The 19,992-nt window shown below is 35.1% G+C and overlaps 1 protein-coding gene across 1 annotated transcript; it reads left to right on the forward strand.

The window, feature by feature from the left end:
• Positions 1-6,164: 6,164 nt before the first annotated feature.
• Ppa (Partner of paired) lies at positions 6,165-19,336 on the forward strand. The gene has a single exon (XM_067775028.1). It carries the CDS (start codon positions 7,072-7,074, stop codon positions 8,743-8,745), a length of 1,674 nt encoding a protein of 557 aa, XP_067631129.1. The 5' UTR covers positions 6,165-7,071; the 3' UTR covers positions 8,746-19,336.
• The last annotated feature ends 656 nt before the right edge of the window (positions 19,337-19,992 follow it).

The following is a 19,992-nucleotide window of genomic DNA, read 5'->3' on the forward strand; positions in this document are numbered from 1 at the left end:
TCTTCCGGTTTGACATTTCCTAAAGTTGGCGGCCCGTATGAAGAACTAGTCCCTTAGAGTGAATCACATTGTTTATAAGCTACCAACTAAGTTTAAATATAACCTACGCGTTACGGCTTCTTTTACTAATGTGAATTCGTAGGCACATATGAGGTGAGGCTTTGTCCTTCGCAAGACCACTCAAAGTGGTGAAGCTAAAGCTTTCCCAAGACAGTCGAACTAATGACCATGTGTGCTACTACCCTAACGTAGTGGACAGTCGAACTAGTCTGAAAACTGAAATTACGCGGTCATCCATTCTAAAATATCATTTTGATTTAACGAAGACTATTGAAATAAATGTCGTGAGCACAAACGTCTGTAAACTTTGGTCTACATTTTAAAAATTGTATCCAGGGTCCTTGTAAATGTTTAATTATGTAGATGCGCCGAGGATTATACGATTTCCACCCATGAGTTACGCAATGACGTCCACTTAGACTGATTATGATTTCGAGGGCGGCATCCTTGGCCGAATAGTCACTCACTACCGTTTCAAGGTGTTTTCCTGGTGTAGCTCGGCAGCATAGCGGGACAAAAACATCCGTTAGAAAGTCTTCGGAGCTACACCTAGAGCTTCTAGGAAAGTGACGTCGAGGAAGGTATATATGAGTTCGAAGTCGCAGTATGGCATATGGTGTGAGGATCAGGAGTGGCGTGGTACCGACTGGTGGTCGGGAATACTACTGTTCGTACATCGGGAATTGTAGCTCCTAATCATAGGGAATTGTAGCTCGAAAAAACTGGATGCATCCTATATCACGAGAGTCATGAGTATTAATAGACCATGAATAGCAACCGTAAGTCGCCTTTGTGTGTGACTGCCAAGGAGCCACAAATGATTTAAAGGAATTGTGTTCGCGACGATTATTAGGAGTTAACCCCAGTTGAAACTCCGCTTTGCACAAGATATACAGACAAAAGTGTTACCATTTTATGTATCTCTATTTCTTTTCAGCAGACGCTGCACCAATTCCAAAGAACGGGGTTATGTTCGAAGCCTCCCTGGAGTAAGTGAACGAGGGACAATCCCTCCGCAAAGAGTTACTCCTGAGAATTTTTGAACGATCTGCGAGTTTTTGAGGCAAACACCCCGGATCTTTTCGAAATGGCCAAAACTGTAATTTCCTTAAATAAATACAAATAAAACCTTTTCTAAATACTATTTTTTTAAATAGAAACATCAAGCTTTTTAAAGTAAGAACAGCGGCGTATGCCGGCGCGCCGCCCACGCCGCCGCCGCCGGTATATAATAGAGCCTACGCCGCCGCCGCCGATAAAGTGATCGGCGTAAACCTCTACCTTGAATCTAGTATTTTAGTCGCCTCTTACGACAGGCATACCTACCGCGGGTATATTCTTATACCCTAACCCGCTATGGGCTAACTAACTATGTGTGCTCTTCTTCCTTGCTGTGAGGCAACCACTCTAACCTTAATTCTGCATCAAGAGACATATACGAAAATTCGGGAGAATATGGACACCGTGTGACGATATTAGAAGAAACAAACTATATATGTACATATATGTATGTACAGCTCCAATTCAGGCTTTGCGTATGAAAAAAATTTACAAAATTAAAGACATAAATTGGGAGTAAAACAAAACATTTTAATTGTACTACAAAGCAAGTGTTGCCCTAAAGGACCCCCACACCACTTTTACTTAAATTTTCAATATAGATACAAACGTACGAACAAACACGTATAAAAATACATATGTACACACATAAGAATGTAACTTTACTAGAGATGGCGTAAGGTGTTGAATAATCAAGCGCTCATGTAACTGAAACACATACAGACAAACATACAAAGAAATTTGATAAAAATACACATAATCACACATACAAATGTGAACATGTCTGTTTGTTCTAAAGAAGCAGCATTTCAGGAAACGAAAACACAACAGCGAAAACAGTTTCAAATTTCTTATCTGGTTTTCGTTTGTAAGGCGAGCGGTGCATTGAAGAAAACGTGCGCTGAAGCGGCTATGCTTACACAAAGTTAGTTGCCCAGTAGGTAAGTCAAAACGAATGTGAATTTTAAAGTCGAAAATCAGCGGGTAAAGGCAAACACACACAGACACACATTTATACCCATACCAAAACACATGCGCTTACTCATTTTGTATTTGCTATTTTTCTGAGAGCGCTAAGCCAATACCTTTGCAAAGTTTACGTTTTGCATGTGTGAGTGAGCGATACTGACAGAGAAGAGCGGATGTATCTGAAAGGAAATTCAGCCATTATGCTCACGCACCCATGTATATATGAAATGGGTGGAAATAACCCAGCAGCGAAAGCGGATGATAGTTTGTTACATTACTATAAACTAGGGGTTCAGAGTTTAAGAATGTTGGTACAAGTTTCTAACCCTATTGCTTGTAGGCCCGGGTTTTCAGTACAAGTTCAACTCAGTTTGTCAGTTAAACTACGCTTAAACTAATTCTGCAGTTTATCAGTCCACTTTAACTGAAGTTTAAGCTGAGCTTAAACGGCCGATCTGGCAGGGTTAAACTCTAGTTAACCTATCAGCTATTTGCGTAATTTGGCAATAGCATCGAATATACCCAACACGCATTTTGGCTTAAGTACCACTACAGCTCATGTTGATAACAAGGCATACTTTTAAAAATTCAAAAGTGACTCAATTTGAGAATCATGAGGCTTTGAGCTAAAAAGGATTTTTTTATAAAGCAAACATGCTATTGCTTAAGTTGAAAAAAACATAATTCCCAACTTGTATTTATGTGTGGTTCTCTCACTGGACTCAAATGTAAGATTACAATGCTACAGTATTTTCACGAAAATAAGAAAAAATATATATTAGTTTATTTTTGATAATTACGCTTCATTACTGCTATCAACCTGGTGTTTATTTCTCAAGCAGCTGTTGGTTTTGGTGGTACAATCTTGGAAATTTTTTTTCAACTCCATCTCAACTCGATATCCAATGTAGGATAGCACTAGGAGATATGTGTTAAATATTCATTTGAGAACTGTACACTTCTCAAAATCTCTCAATGGTTGGATAATAGTTTGATAATGATAATAACTTTGGAGATCAACTCGAGATTTCTACTTTTGAAAAAAAATTTCTCAAAGGTTCGATAATCATTGGAAAATGAAGTGGGATATCAACTCGAGAACTATTTAGAGAATTTTTTTTTTCCCGATTTGTTAATAATAAAATAAACGTAAGGCGCGATAACCTCCGAAGAGATTTAAGGCCGAGCTTCTCTTCCAATTTGCGTCGTGCTCCTCTTGATTTTCCCTACAAATTGGATGGACGGGACCTACATGTTTTATGCCGACTCCGAACTGCATCTGCAAGGCAGATGAGTTTTCACTGAGAGCTTTTCATGGCAGAAATACACTCGGAGCGCTTGCCAAACAATGCCGAGGGGCGACCCCGCTTAGAAAATTTTTTTTCTAATTGAAAAGCCTTATTTCTAAAATTTTGACGTTGCTTTGCCCGGGGTGTGAACCCAGGGCATACGGTGTGGTAGGCGGAGCACGCTACCATCACACCACGGCGGCCGCCATGGGTAAACAAAATCCAGCTGTTGCCGTATCTACAAATTATCTAGATAATAGAAAACCAATGTTGCTGCACAAAAAAGCCTACCCCAAAGGCGGCCTTAAACTGTGACTGAAATACTGCTCAGTACTTTAACTGGAGTTTAAGTTTGACTGGAGTTTAAGTAAGCTTAGCTTAAGCTCAGCTTAACTAACTACTGAAAAATCGGGTTTTTATATTCTTATATTATTATTTCTAAATAGTTTTCACTATTTATTCGCTGTGCTGCTTTTTCGGCAATGTTTTCTTAAACCAAGATCTATATTTGATATAATCATATTTTACAGTGCAAAGAAAACATTTTAAAAGAAAGAAGTTGCTCATGATCCATAGCTTAAATTTGTTATAGCAACGTTTCCAACATAAAACTCCTTTATAGTAAATTAAAGAGGTCGAGGAAAGTAATCGATTTGAAAAAAGTATTGGCGAAAAGTAACCGATACCTGCTGGTGTCGTACATATTAAAAAGTTTAACAAAGCTTTCGTAAATTAATTCTTTACTCAGGTTCATATTATAAAAGCCAAGTCTCAACAGAGGCTTTGTGAAAAAATAGTTTCCCCCTACTGCTCCCCTTACTTATTTTTCTTTACTGAAGAAACGGGTTTTTTTTACATTACTTTTGAACTAAGAAGTATAAAAAAGGCTGGCTCTGATACCGGATTATAAAGCATGGAACAAATACACGTCTTTGGATATCCCAACAAAAACCTGTTGGCCCATTTTTCGTTGAGCGTCATAAATTACAAGTTTACTTTCAATCTCATACTTTTATTTAACATTTTGGGGGTTCATTATGTCTAAATACTATTGAGTATTTGAGTTATATATAAGTTTTGTTTTTCTGTGCCTATGTAATTTGTAAATGTATCTAGGCAACGATTTTTCCAGTGGGCATTTACGCAAGCTAATTTATGAGCGGTATATTTTTTTATTTATTACTCTACAAATTTAATAATTAATCAGACAAGTATAGTCGGATTTACTGTACAGATGCAAGGTGAACAAAATTTATATTATAATGTATGTACATATATTATTAAATCAGTTGTAGGGATGGACTATGATGCCGAGCGAAGGGAATTTATTATTAGTGCTCTCGGAATGGACGTACTTTCGATCAGCTGATGTATATTTAACACACAATATGTAAGACTGCAATGTGTTGGAGGTGGGACTCCAAGCCACCCGCCCAAAATTACTGGAGCTTGCGATAAGAGTGGGAGGTTGAAAAGGACGTTACTCCAAGCCTATCACCCAAATCATTGCGTATTTAGGAGTGAGTCACGCGCATCAATATTTTTGCAGTGCTTATTGAAATCAGTACACAGACAACGAAAAGGTTCGTGCATTTCAAATTTCGATCTGCATGTGCTTATATGAAGCGGTTGAAAATGTCTAGATGGTCTAAAGGGAAGGTTAGGTTAGGTTGAACTGGCCGGTTTATGAGGACCTTACATAGACTGAATGAGTCCGTAGAAGAAGTTTATTTTAACGACCAAACTGAAAACTCCTATCAAAAACTAGGACCTATGTTATAAAGGGAACATTAAATAAAATTCCACTAAGCAGAAACGGGCTGTTTACCATCCTTCTAATAAGTTTTACTGAAAATAACACACCTACCATCTTCCTACGACTCTTTAACGTATAAAAGAATAAGTTTTATACGGCAGGAGTAGGGAGGAAGAAACCTTGAAGGGTCCCACGGTAAGTCCCTTAACGCAAAAAGCAGGAATTGCTTTTGAGGGTTCTAGATTATCGAAGCGTGTTCCAATATAAATAGTTTTAGTAATATATGGATCAGCGAATTCTTTAGACCATCGTTTGACGAACGCCAAAGTTCCTTTGGCTCTGTTCACGCAACCTTCTATGTGCAATTTAAAGTCAAGGTTAAGGTCCATCGAAGGCCAAGGTCTACGAAGCTAATTACTTGGTTAACTGTATAATCATCAATCATATAATCGTGGGATTTGTAGGATTTCCCTGTGTAGCACATGAACTTGCACTTCGGCAGGGTTAGTTTTAATACGACAAACGGAAAATTGGTAAATGTTGGAAATCTGAAATTAGATTTGGCTATAATTATCAAAGTTCAAGTGACTATTTTAGAAATATTTAACATTAGTAATGGACAGCTGGATGCTTTGCCCTCATCCTCGATATCTAGGAAAGTATTTGTACGAGGCAATCGATTACGAAAAATAAGCAAAGTATTCAGATATGTAGGTACTTCTATCCTAATAACACTACTCATCAAAAGCCTAGCCCTACACTTATTATAAGTAGTCTTCCGCTCTATTAACACCAGTTCGTTTGCATGCAGACTTTCAGTTTTCAAACACCCTATTTTAGAATATATTGCATCTTACAGCTGAATAACGAGCGCGTTACTTACTCAGCAGAGCAATGCATAAGTATGCGTAATTAACATGTCTATGTGTTGATATTTCACGCTTGTATGCGTGAGTAAAAATGTTGATATTAAAGGTTTTTTGGTTAAAAACTAAAACGCATAGAATCGGCAAGTTTAGTCTGTGAAACGTTGTTAACCGGTGCGGTTTAAAAACAAAAAATCACAGTGAACCAACAAAAAGTAAACAGTGAGGCAAAGATTTTGAAAAAATACCGCTACAAGCTAAATGTAAATACAACATAAGCAAACTGCACTAGTCGCACAGCTTAAAAAAAATTAGATTTTCAGCGCTAAGAGTTAATAAATAATTGATAAAAAGAAATAAATTTAGCGTTTCTTTAACGATTTTCTACGTGCTGCGTATAAACATTGGCGTTAATTTTAGTGCTGCCTAGGGCAAATAGCTAAATTTTAGAACAAAAGTGACAACACTAAAAGCGTAATAAGTTAATATTTTAGTCTAGAATGAAATGAAACGGGAAAGTCAATCACAAAAAAAAATTATCTAAAACATAAACAACAAAGATAAAACGAACGCGCCTAGACGCGTTTTATTGCGCGCCGTATTAAATCACGCAAAGTATGGAATTTAAGTGAAACAAAAGCGTACGCAACGTTAGCAAACAAAAAAAATCGAAATAATTTAGTAACTAAGTTAGAAGCGCTTAAATTGGCGCTCCCCTACAGTGCTAGCGACCGCGGCGCGTATTAAATTGAATTAAATCGTAACGCGCTACCAACTGCGTTACTAAACTAAAAATGCAACGCGTTCGATAAATCTTCATAAAGAAGACAGCCAAGCCAGCAAGCGCAGTATCAGGCATAAACTTGCAACAACTTGCGCGCTCTACACTCAAAAGTTCTAACTAAACTAATCAAGCGTATTAAATTGACCTTCGCAACCAATTTGTTATAGCGACAAACACAGTCGCTTGAATTAGACAAAGCGCGACGTTTTTATTAAAATTGAAGGCTGCATTCTAATACCGTACATTTCGCTAAATTTTTTCACAGCGCTTCCAATACTTAGCATAATAATGGCGACAAATACAGAAATTCTACCATTTCATCATCATACGACAATTTCATTACAAACAGCTGCAGCGCTTACCAACTATCATGGCGGTGGTAGTGGCGGCGGTAATGCAGGCGGTGGCGGTGGCAATGTCAATGGTTGTGGCGGTAGTAATCACAATAATAATTCTGCAGCTGCTGCTGCAGCAGCAGTTAGCGCTGCCATACTTCCAACCGCTTCACAATTAGCTGCGGCCGCTTGGAATATGGAGGATTGCCTCTATCAACAGACTGAATTACCCGCCGCCCTAACACAACGTGCACACCACTTGCTACGCTTCACACCCTATGCGCTGCATCATCGACCGCAGCTGCAAACGTTGCCACCAGCATTGTACCTACAACATGCTGCTGCAGCGGCCGCCGCTGCGGCTGCACATGCGCAACAACATCATCATCATCATCATCACCATCAGCATAGACCTGCATCACCAGAAAGTCCGCCACCCATTGAGGGTACACACATAAGTAATCTCTTTCCCGAAATACTCGAAATGATCTTCCAAAAGTTGACTGTGCGTGATTTGGGACGCGCAGCGCAAGTGTGTACCGCTTGGCGTGATGCCGCCTATGCGAAGAGTGTGTGGAAAGGTGTGGAGGCGAAATTGCATCTGAAACGTTCCAGTCCTAGTCTTTTCAATTCGCTGGTACGTCGTGGCATAAAACAAGTGCAAATATTATCGTTACGTCGTTCGCTGAAGGATCTCGTACTGGGTGTGCCATCACTAGTCTCGCTCAATTTGAGCGGTTGTTTTAATGTGGCCGATGTAAATTTGGGTCATGCGTTCTCTGTGGATTTACCCAATCTCAAAGTACTCGATTTATCGTTGTGTAAACAAATTACCGACACAAGTTTGGGACGTATTGCGCAACATCTGAAAAATTTGGAAACTCTAGAGCTTGGCGGTTGTTGTAATATCACAAACACAGGTCTGCTACTCATTGCGTGGGGTTTGAAGAAATTGAAACACTTAAATTTACGTTCCTGTTGGCATATAAGTGATCAAGGTATCGGTCATTTGGCCGGTCTCAGCAAAGAGACCGCCGAAGGCAATCTACAACTGGAATATTTAGGTCTACAAGATTGTCAACGTCTTAGCGACGAAGCGCTCGGTCATATAGCACAAGGTCTAACGTCACTAAAATCCATCAACCTAAGTTTTTGCGTCTCTGTTACGGATAGTGGTCTGAAGCATTTGGCGCGTATGCCTAAACTAGAAAAACTAAATTTACGTTCCTGTGATAACATTTCCGATATCGGTATGGCATATTTAACCGAAGGTGGTTGTGGTATCACATCACTCGATGTCAGCTTTTGCGATAAGATTAGCGATCAAGCGCTTACGCACATTGCACAAGGTCTCTATCGTCTACGTTCACTTAGTCTTAATCAGTGCCAAATAACCGATCAGGGTATGTTGCGTATAGCAAAGAATTTGCAAGAGTTGGAGAATCTTAATATTGGACAATGTAGTCGCATAACGGATAAAGGCTTGGAGACGCTCGCGCAAGATTTGGTTAATTTGAAGACGATCGATTTGTATGGTTGTACCCAGCTATCCTCTAAAGGTATTGATGTTATAATGAAGCTACCAAAATTGTTAAAATTGAATCTTGGTTTGTGGCTTGTAAGATGATGCGTTCAACGTGGGAAATATGTAAGAGGATGCGTCGAAAACGAGTTTGCGCAATATAAACGATTGAAATTTTCGGCTATTAAAATGGGATGCTTGAAGAGAAGATGTTTACGGACTCAAAGAGGGATCAATGGGCGACGCGTTGAGCCCGGAAGAAACCAGTTATACTTACGTATTACGAGTGTAAACAGCGACAGGTACTGGATTCATATACAACCAAGGGCTGGCAATATGGCAACGCGCACCAAAATATTAGAGGGAGCGTTTTTGTTTTTACGAAAATCGAAACAAGTGCGTCAATCGGGTCCAAGTACAGACGCTACCCAAAATCATATGCAGACTATCAACACGCTAACAAAAACTTTGGGTGAGTACTTTCTCATAAAAAACACAACAACTGTGACTGCGAAGAATCACAGAGACGTGCGTTTAATGGGCGCTTAGTATAGAACAAAGTGTGCACAAAAACACTACCGTATGCGTTCTTTTAGTTTACATTGGCTACTTAAAATCTGCGCTTACTTGAATTTTTCTGCAACGCTTGCCGCTACTACCTCCTACACCGTACACCGATACGCCGTTCTAGAAAACATAAGTATAAGGTCTGCGGGAATAAAGCATGGACCAGCGACCGTACGAACTGAGACCATGAACCATGAGTTGAGTTATGTTATGCAGGCACCAAACCAAGTGGCAACCCATAATTATACAAATATGTACATATCTACACACATCCTCATATATATGCAAACACGCAAACATTCGCGCCAACGAACATGCAAACTGCGAATTCAGCCGACTGGTTGAATAAATGCGCGCACGAGGCGCTTTAGTGGACCGTAGCCAAACTTGGTCTGGGGAAAAAAGAAGACAACTGTGTGCGCAAGAGGGTGGCAAGGTAGGATGAAATATCGAAAGAAGACAACTTTTGCGAAAAAGGGTGCATAAAACAACGCAGCAAGCGCAGACAGACAACACATAAGCAGTAAAAGCGCCAATAATAAAAACAACAGCAACAATAGCAACAACAACAATAGCGGCAACAGAATTAGCAGCAACACATGCATGACTTTCGTTAACCATAAACACGCTGTGTACTAAATTTAAAACAGCAATGAAGAGAACTCAGCAAAAAAAAAGGTGGATAAGACAACAAAAAAAAAATACAAAAAAAATTAAAAAGATACAAAAAAAAATAAAAATTTATAAAATGAGAAAAAAACCTAAAACGAGTAAAACAACAAGAATAGCAGTTGAATCAACAACAACAAACAAAGGCAACAACAACAATTAAATCGCAAGCACACACACACGAATTGCTTGTCCGCAAGGCACGCAATGTAGCGCAGTCAAACGTACCGAAAGTCCAAGCATTATTGGAACAGACAACAAACCAAACAACCAACCAACCAACCAGCCATACAATCAAATAACCAAAGTCGCGCAAATATCTACACAAGCACTACGCTGTGGCCACATGTGCATCAAAGTCCAAATATACATACATATTTACGTCTATACATACATACATTTATACCCATATGTAGTACAATGGGTTCATGCTTTGTTGGTTTTGTGAACTGGTTAAGCTACAGCAGAGACTGGTTGTGGTGAATTGTGTGTCGGAGAGCTTGGTTGATGCGGTAGTCCTCAAACCTAAAAGGCGCCCCTAACACTAAGCATTGATTGTGGGGATGGATATCTGGATTTCGTTATGGTTGGGGTAATGGATGAATGTAGCTGGATACATAGATGGCTAACCACTAGCATTGCTTACTGTATGTGGTATGAATGCTTTGCTTCCAACAGTTTTGAAGTTGTATATATCTGGTATACATATATATTAAATATTTTAAGATTAAGCATAAAGATGACAAGAAGCAATGACAACAGAAGACTTAGAGAGACATAATTTTTTTATTCACCAAATTGTGAAATTTTACAAGCACAAGTCACAATGAAAGTTTTCTTTGCAAAACCTTGCGGGAAGTACTTTATTATAAAACTAACACATCTAAATGGTCCGTTATTCCTATATTAGAAAAAGTTCATACTTGAAAGCCATCTTTTTAAGACCGCAGCAAAATATCTAAGTCTTTCTGGTCTTCTTGGTATAAGAACTTTTTAGGCATCAAAAAAGATTTATCTACCGAAACAAAGCAAAGGTAGATAAAGGCCTAAGAGAAAATGTAAATGAGTATAATACAAAAAGTAACTTCAGCACTAACAACGAAGTGTGCTGTTCCAGACACTTTTTGCAGAGGAAACGACTCGCTACCGTGATTGGAAGGTGCAACGTTCCTATAAACAGCAAGGGATATTGTAAACAAGAAATAGCATCAACTAGACTAACAAAATAAAGAAAAGTTTTGTTCCGTTCCTACAGAACCATTACAGCTCAACAGGAATCATGTGATTTCGTACTCGAAGAAATATCTCCCAACAGAAGCAGTGTTACTGTAAAACTATGGAAGTTTCATAGAATCAAGAAGAAAGAAGAGCCGGTACAATTCAACTAGAATCACAAGGTGTTGTACTCGAAGAAGTATCTCCCTACAACACCAGTGTTACCATGAAACTATAATCATCATCAGAGTTTTCACAGGATCAAGAAGAACCCCAACAACAAACTCAATAACTTTTGATTGAACATAAAACCACGTTGAAAAGCATATGCCGAAATTCTCGAAGTTTTAGTATTAAGAGCTACATCAATGGATCTCAGAAACGTCAGGCAATTTCCTTCTTATGAGACTTAAAAGCGACATTTGCATCTGTAAGCTGATTGATGATTCTAAACGAAATATGCCTATGATATCTTTGTTATGCTTTAATGAAATGAAAAGCGAATTGTAGATCGAAAATTTTGCTTACGCAAACTGACGAAATATAGCAAGTGTTACCTAAAATACCTTTGACAGTTCTTGCCTAAAAATATGCGTGCTATGGAATACAACCGTTATCAATGATATGCTCCAGAAAACACAAAGCATGTTCCCTATTGTACGTTTGAAGTCTTATACTTATCACAAGTAGAGTCCAGAATATGAGTCCCGCACAGAAACAATATTGATCATTCTTCTATGACATTTTTTAGAGCAACTTATGAAGTCTTCTTCCACCTATTATTAAAATTTTATGCTTACTGAAATTGTCGTTAGATGATCCCTAATCAAAACTAGCTAAAACGCATCCAGCTAAGCATACGAATGCTACTTAGCTTAAAACAGTAGCCGCAGAAAAAATAGTACCATATAAAAACTACAAAAATACAAAAAATATATAAAACTAAAGAACCAACAACAATAAAACATTCGAAAAATACAAAATTAATTAACTGAATCGCAAGAAATAACAATAGAAATAACAACATAAAGATTAACAATAAAAACAACAACACACGAAACACTATAAGAACTAAAATAAAAATACATATAGATCAAGATAATAGCAACGAGATAAGAACAAGGCCTACATCAATATACAAAATAAAACCAAAAACAACAAAAACAACAAATATAGCACTACAACTCATCCGAAGCCCAACAAAACCGCCACCAAAAACAACAATAATAACAATAACAGCAACAAAGTCAAGGAAGTTCATCAATTTAACAATATATCTGATTCCAAATGCAAAATTCTAGAGGCAACTTTAGACCCGCAAGTTGAGGTTGAGTTCATTTTAGTCTAAAACTCGCTGTTATATATAGACAAAGTTTAAGGTACAATAGCAGCAATAACAACAAAGAAATAGGCACAGCTGAATGTTGGAAACACAATAACAACAAGCAAGCAAATGTAATAGGTGAATGCATAAGCGAACCTCACATTTGTCTGTCTGTTTCGTATCAAAAACAAAAACAAAGAAACAACAAAATAAAACAAGCTTAAACTAAAAAAAAAGCACACGAACACCTGCAAAGCATTGGTTGTCTAGTACACACAGCATACAATAACAAAAACCAAAAATAGACCACAATAGATACCAAAAAAACGCACACCCATAAGAATATGTAAGTACCACAACAATAGAGGAAATAAAAATAATTAAAAAAAAACTAAACAAGAGTATTAAAACAAAAGAAAAGCAACAAAAAAAGTGACGCGCCTTGCCACGATTGACATGTACACTATGCAACAAAACTATGAACAAATATACTAGAAGAACATATAAAACTAAATATTAAATAGCATTACAAAAGAAACAAAACATGAATAAATAACAGAAAAATACATACTTGCAAGAACAAAAAAACCTACAAACAACCACAATTGCAAAAACTAGCAATGCGTTTGAAAAAGAATAACAACATACATACATATACTGAATAAATATGTAATTAAAATGTGTTGGGCGCAGTTGCGTTTCTGTTTGTTTTTTATAATTTATGCAATTTTTTGAAAAAAAAAAAACACTAATTAAAATTAAAAAAAAGACAAATATTGTTTTTTTTTGTATGCTTTTCTTTTTTGTTCACTCTACTTAGTTCATTATATTATTTTTCATAAATTACAAAAATTAAAAACAAACATTTTTAATTAAAGTTTAATTCCTTCATACTAAACATCATAATCCGATTTGAAGTTAAATTCTTGTAAAAGCATATACAAAAAATGCATTATTTGTACTTGCAAAAACTGCAAAAAAATATCACAAAAACATTTTAATTATATAAATCGACACTTTTTATACGGGCAAATGCGTGTGCATGTACATTAGGGTGCTTTATTTTCAGCCAAAATTTTTAATTAATTCCATAAGAAGTAATGCAAAATCGGCCCTATTTACATAAACTTTTGCCATCTTATTTGCGCTGATAAACCCCTGATTAAGCAAAATAAACTAAATAGAGACTCTCACTTATTTATTTATAATATTTCATAAAAAGGTTGCGAATTACAAGCGCATACAAAGGCTTTTGAATGAAATGAACGATATAGCAGCAAACAGAAATATAGTAGCTGCAATTTTTTTTTACCTTTACAATTTTGGGGAAAAATTTGAATGAATTTTTGTAACTGGATCTATGCAAACAAATCTGAAAAATATTGTTGAAAAAATTCGAAAAAACAAAAAAAATATTAAGAAAATTTCGATTTTTTACTTAAAATTTCTTGAATTTTTTCCTGTTTGCAGTTTCGTAGCCAGACCGAACCACCCGATTTTTTGGGGCTTTGAACCGAACCACGAACCGAACGGTTTTTTTTTCTTAACTCCAAAAACCGAACCGAGAACCACCCGAAAAAATGGTTTGGTTCGGTTCAAAATAAAGTTTCAACAAAAATCACTTAACTTATTTAATTCACGACTTTGCTTGAAATTACAACTCATTTTTACATTCTACATTTTTTCTCGATGGCAACGCCGTGAGTTGTCAATTTTTAAGAAATAGCGTCTACTGTTTGCGCCTGTTGCTTGTAAAAAAATAAACTAATTTACATATTGAGTTCAAACCACGTGCATAACAACTTTGTATATGAAAGAGCTTTTTCATTTTTCATTTATAACATAGTCCGAACTATAACACAAACCACATACATATGTATAATTATAAAAATTTTAAAGTTATATTAATCAAATTTTTATCAATTTTCGAAACCTTTTATTAACAGTTTTTAGAAAATTTCTGAATGTGCAGTCTTGTAGCTCATTCAATTGTAATGCAATAGTGTGCAAGTTTCAAGTAGATGAGAATTACCGTTAATTTTTTTAAATTTTTCCCGAGGGTGTTGCCCATATCTTCAATATAAAAACAAATTTTGTTCATGCGGTGTATGAAAAAAAAAAAGCGAACACCCTCTTGAAACTTGCACATTATTACACTACAGTTAGATGAGCTTCAAGACTGCACATTCAGAAATTTTTTGAAAGTTTTTAATAAGTCTGGAAAACTGATGAAAATTTGATTAATTTTTGGAAGCTTTGTGTAAGCTTTGAAATGTATATATATAGTTTGTGTTATAGTTAGAACGTTATTTTAAATTGGAATTATTAAAAACTAATAAATAAATATAATTTGGGAACAATACCATTTTAAAGGGAGACCATATTATTTTTCACATAACCGCATATCAACATTTATAAGCTTAATTCCTAAGAAAATCAAAGAAGACATTTACATTTTCATGAATATCTTTTAGTTTGTGTAGTAATCTCATATCTAAAATTTAGTAGGTATGTCTTATATATCTACTGAAAGCAGCTAATTGAATGGTTTTTCTTCTCTTAAAAATGCGAACATTTTCTTACGTGCAGAATATATGCGATGTAAATACTCCTTATAGGTACATTCATGCATTATACCATTTCCGTTCCTTAAATTTTATAATAATCAACAAGTTTTATAAATAAATAAATACATACATGGATTTGATTCCAATAACTGTATTTTTTTTGTATGCTTAGTAGGTACATATATAAGGTTGGTTGCACACAGATCCCAAGTGGCGAATTTCAAATTTTGTACACTATCAAAACTTAGTATTAAACGTTTGAACCACTTGAACGGAACCGGTTCGGTGGTTCACAGGTAGCCGCGAACCGGTTCAAGTTTTGCCTGAGTGGTTCAAACCCCTGAACCGAATCGCTTCGATTTTCGAAGCGGTTTGCAGCCCTGTTCGTAACACAAATCATTTAGACTTACAAAGTACAAGTTATAGTGCTCTCAATATTCGCAATGGTTTTTGAAAATTGTTTTCCAAATGGCGTTTTTAATTTTCATTCCTTCAAAGTGTATAAATCTTTTGAAAAAAATTATCAAAAATCAATGCGAATTTTTAGAGGCCTACAACTTGTACTTTTGTTAGACTTAAATTGATTGAGCGACAAAACTGTATTAATAATTAAAAGTACAAAATTTTCGAAAAACTTTTTTTTCGAAAACGTTTTTCAGATTGTCTTGCATAGTTTCAGTTAAAAAACTCGTAGCATTTTTTTTTTTACATATCAAAGAAAAGTTTGAATGACGAAATTTGACAAATTTGCCACTGCTATGTTTCCATTCACTGCTGTATACTTTGTTTAAGTACAGTAAGCCTGTAGAAAAATCGACACAGACTCAGATTTTAGCCGGTAAACAAAGTAAAGTTTTAAAATGAAACACCCTAATGTACATATTAAGAACTAACTTTAATGTTACTCGATCAGAAAAAGTGCTATGAAAGCAAAAACAAGTTATGCGAATATGTGTTCGCTTACACTGAGCAAAACATATGCTTGTCATAAAATAAAAGCACGAAGTTCACAGTAATTTTGTAATTTTATTAAAGTAAGCAAATCATAGAACAACGTTTCGATAGATGTGACATAAAAATGTATGAGTTAATCACTTTCTATTAGTCGAACAAAATGTATTCTCATAATTAAAAGCGTATGATATTATATGTCAAAAACTTTGACAGGCCTTGGATTTCACACTTGCGGTTGCTCTGCATTGCTGCACAAACTCATTTCGGAATGCGTCAAATACTTCATCCAATTCATTAAATAAAACTCCTCCTAAATCTGAATCGAATTCAACATTACCGAAAGAGCTCGTCATAATATGTGTTGGATATTGATTTCTTCGAGAGCTTGCACATATATGTATATGCAAGGCCCAAACTTGATCAGCATTGCTATGCCATGAGACACCCACCTCCGTGTTTTACTGTTCGTTGTACAAATCCTACTGCAGCCCATTTACGTCCAGAAGTTTGGAAAATTTATGCTGGTTGCAAACCTTTCGTTTGGTGCGTAAGTCTCATTTATATCAGAGGTTCATACATTTGGGAAACAAATTTTTTCTGGAAACACGTACTCCCAAAATTGTTTCAGAGTAAAAACCATTTGTAAAAATCTGATAATGGTTAAACTAATGCTCATTTGCGTGATTCTTATTCTTCTGGATTGCGCAGAGAACACTTAAACTCTACACAAACTATCCCTGGCTTTACACCTTCTGTATTTTGCCGAATTTGTTGATAAAATTTCCGGATGCGTTCCTGTTCTAGTAGTTTGATTTTGATTTCAATATAGCGCTGTAGGCAGCATACAATCCTTCCTTGGCGATGGCCTTTTATATTCGCGGTATTGAATTATTTCAACAACGGTAATGCGAAGTGTTTTGCAGTTGTCTTCTTATATTTCATTGAGTTGATTTGTGCTCTCAGTAAGGTGGTGTAACAACCAAGTTTAGAAGTCATTAGCAATATGTCGCCTTTCCCTCGGAGATGTGGTAGAGGATAAGGAATGCAATATAATAGTAATCCGAGTCCATATTGGGCTCTCGAACTATGTATACTACTAACACTCAGGACATGTGATCCATCGATACTACATGAAGGCTGAATTTTCCAACACCTTTTCTGTTCATCAAGAGTTCAAGTTTCAAACCTAGATTTGCCCGACTCTTTTAGAAGGTTCCCTTTTCCACATCGTTCACCTTATTTGTGGATCTATTGACGAATGAAATATTGAAGAATCTTGCCTTTATATGAATTATGGCGAGTTTTTTTGCCAGTTAACTCCTTCGTCGCGCTTAATCAGTACTTCCAATTAAGAAAATGAATGGAATGAGTTAAACAGAGTTAGTCTAAAACAATACCACTTGGCAAATCCGGTACCGCCTGTCGTGTGAGTATCCAGCAAATTTCAACAGCTTCAATTGTCGTTATATTTCCTTGACATGTCAAAAGCATGTCTGGGATGGCGCTGATTTCAGCCATTGTTTTCACGAGAATATCATGCAGTAGTTCAGAGGCGCAATCTCCATAAGGCGTACGTAAATTTTTTTTTCATATACGAACCGCTCCAAGTGAAACTATGTCAACAAATAGGAATATGAGGAAAATAAAACATTGTCGTGAAAATGTAAAAAAATTAAATAGGAGCAAGTTACATTGAAAAAAAAACAAAATTTTAATAAATAAATTTGGAAAAAAAATCACGGCTGCGCGATTAATTATTACACGATTGTTCGATTAGTTCTAATTTTTGATTAAATAAAATATTAAGTTACCTTTATAATCACAGTTTGAATGAAATGTTTAATAAAATTTCATGCAATTACAATATTTTACCTACACTTCCATAACATTTTTATTTCCTCATTAAAATTCTTCCATTTCTAAGATTAGTCTACTAATGTTTGATTTTGACTAGTCGAAATTCTTAACAATGAACTAAATGATTAATTAAATATTTGATTATGTAATAAACGTGATTAATCGAATAAAAACCCAGCTCTAAAAAAACTATAGAGATATATATTGAAAGATAACTAAACAAGTCATAAAAAATGCTTTCTATGCTAAACTTTAACAGCTAAAGCACTGTAAAAAATGTGAAATGTAACAACAAACAGTCATAAGAGCCCGCAAGTCATGAAACCGTTAAACAAATAACTTTAGTTGAAAATATGGCGCAGATTTTTCCTTGTTTCCTTAAACTGCTGTTTATGTAATTTAGTTTAAGCAAATATTAAAAAAAAAAAAAAAAAAAAAACACAAAACACAAACACAGCTTAAACGTAAAAACAAGCAAAAAAAATTATTTAAAATAAAAATAAAAAATAAAGCAAAAAAAGAGAACACGAATTCTTTTTCTATTGTGATATACAAATTAAAAAATATAAATTTAAAAATTGAAAAATTAGTTTTATTAAAATAAGCTATATATGTATGCATGTAGTTAAACAAAGAAAAACAGTTAAACAAATATTTTAATTTAAAAAAATTTCAAAATTGTACGAAGTATAAAACACTATAAACAACTTTAGTAAAAATATAAACTAAAAATTCTGTTTCATAGGTTTTGTTACAAAATTTTGCAAAAATAAATTTAGAAAATTTTTAAGTTTGCATTTTTTAATTAAGAAAAAAAAAAAAAAAAACATTTCGAACAAACACCAACACGCAGAAATTAAAAAAAATTTATTAAGTTTTAAATTTATTTATTAGGTTATTTTTCATTAAATGCTAATTTTAATTTTAAACTTATTTTTGAAAACTTAAAAATATTGTTTTTAAATTAATAAAACTTAACCACATTTATGCCTTATTTTAACTTAAAAGCTTCTTAAAAAAAAAAAAAATAAAAACAAACCAATAGCTACTAAGTGCTAGCTTTACTTATTTTAATTGATAGTTGAGTTTTGCTTATTATTCTAGTTTCTGTTTGTCTCTTTTTTACTTGTGTGAATTGTCAAACTGTACTACTGTAAGCTAACTTAGTTATTACTAAACTATTTATATTTGTTTAGTTGAAAATTTGTAAAATTCGTTTAAAAATATTTTATTGTATAGCCGTAGGTAGTTTTTTTTTGTTATAGCGTAATATTTTTAAGCGATTGAAGTAAAAAAGAGGAAGAACAAATAAAAATTAATCACACAAAAATTGAACACCACTAAATTTCAATGTAAATCGTCAAACAAGCAAATTCTTTGCGCATGCTGTGAGCGCGTAAAAGTAGGCGTGGCATGCGCTTTATTTGTGGCAGCCCAGCGGATCATTTGTCATTTGAGTGTAAATTAATAAATTTGAAATAATAAAAATATATAAATAAAAAATTTAAATAAAAAAAATACAACCAATTGGATATTGAAAAAATTTAATTGTCATGTTTTTTATTAAAAAAAAAAAAAAACACAGGTGAAAGGTAAGTGGTAAGTATATAGTTCAGTAGCGCAGAATGAAACAACACTCTATTGAAGGCGCAACATCGGAAAGTTAAAGCGCCCTAAATGAAGAAGAAAAAGATTTGTATAGGCGTGTTGGCGATGTGGTATAGACAAGTTATCGATTTATTATCGAAGTGTCATGAATCCGCTATCGATAACAAAGGTTACAGATTTTTTATCGACTATTTTTTCTTTGACTACTTAGAAAAACGAAAGGCTCGACTTATGATGAAAGGTTTCAAGATCAGATCAAGATCAAGGCACATTCCTGGCAAACTAGTAATCAGCATACAGAGCAAGCTTAGGTTAAGGAAAGAATACCCCTACTCATTGCTAGATAGGGAGGTAGACGTACACTTAAGATGGAATATACGTTTGGCGACCCGTTTGTAAGGTAGCGAAAATAGCAATATCCCAGCTAAAATATAACAACGCACCGGAAAGTGACGAAATACCCGCCTGTCTTCTGATTGAAAATCTAATTTTCCCCGCCCCATCCACAAGAAAACTCAGCTCGCTAGTTCCTTTAATTACCGCAAAATATGACTTTTTACTATCACATATAAGGGTAATCTCTAGACGCAG

Source organism: Eurosta solidaginis, chromosome 3 (assembly GCF_040869045.1).
Source record: "Eurosta solidaginis isolate ZX-2024a chromosome 3, ASM4086904v1, whole genome shotgun sequence".
Classification (NCBI taxonomy): Eukaryota; Metazoa; Arthropoda; class Insecta; order Diptera; family Tephritidae; genus Eurosta; species Eurosta solidaginis.

Excerpts from the sequence above, each read along its gene's own strand:
- Ppa (XM_067775028.1), top strand. The coding sequence starts at position 7,072 with ATGGCGACAAATACAGAAATTCTACCATTTCATCATCATACGACAATT.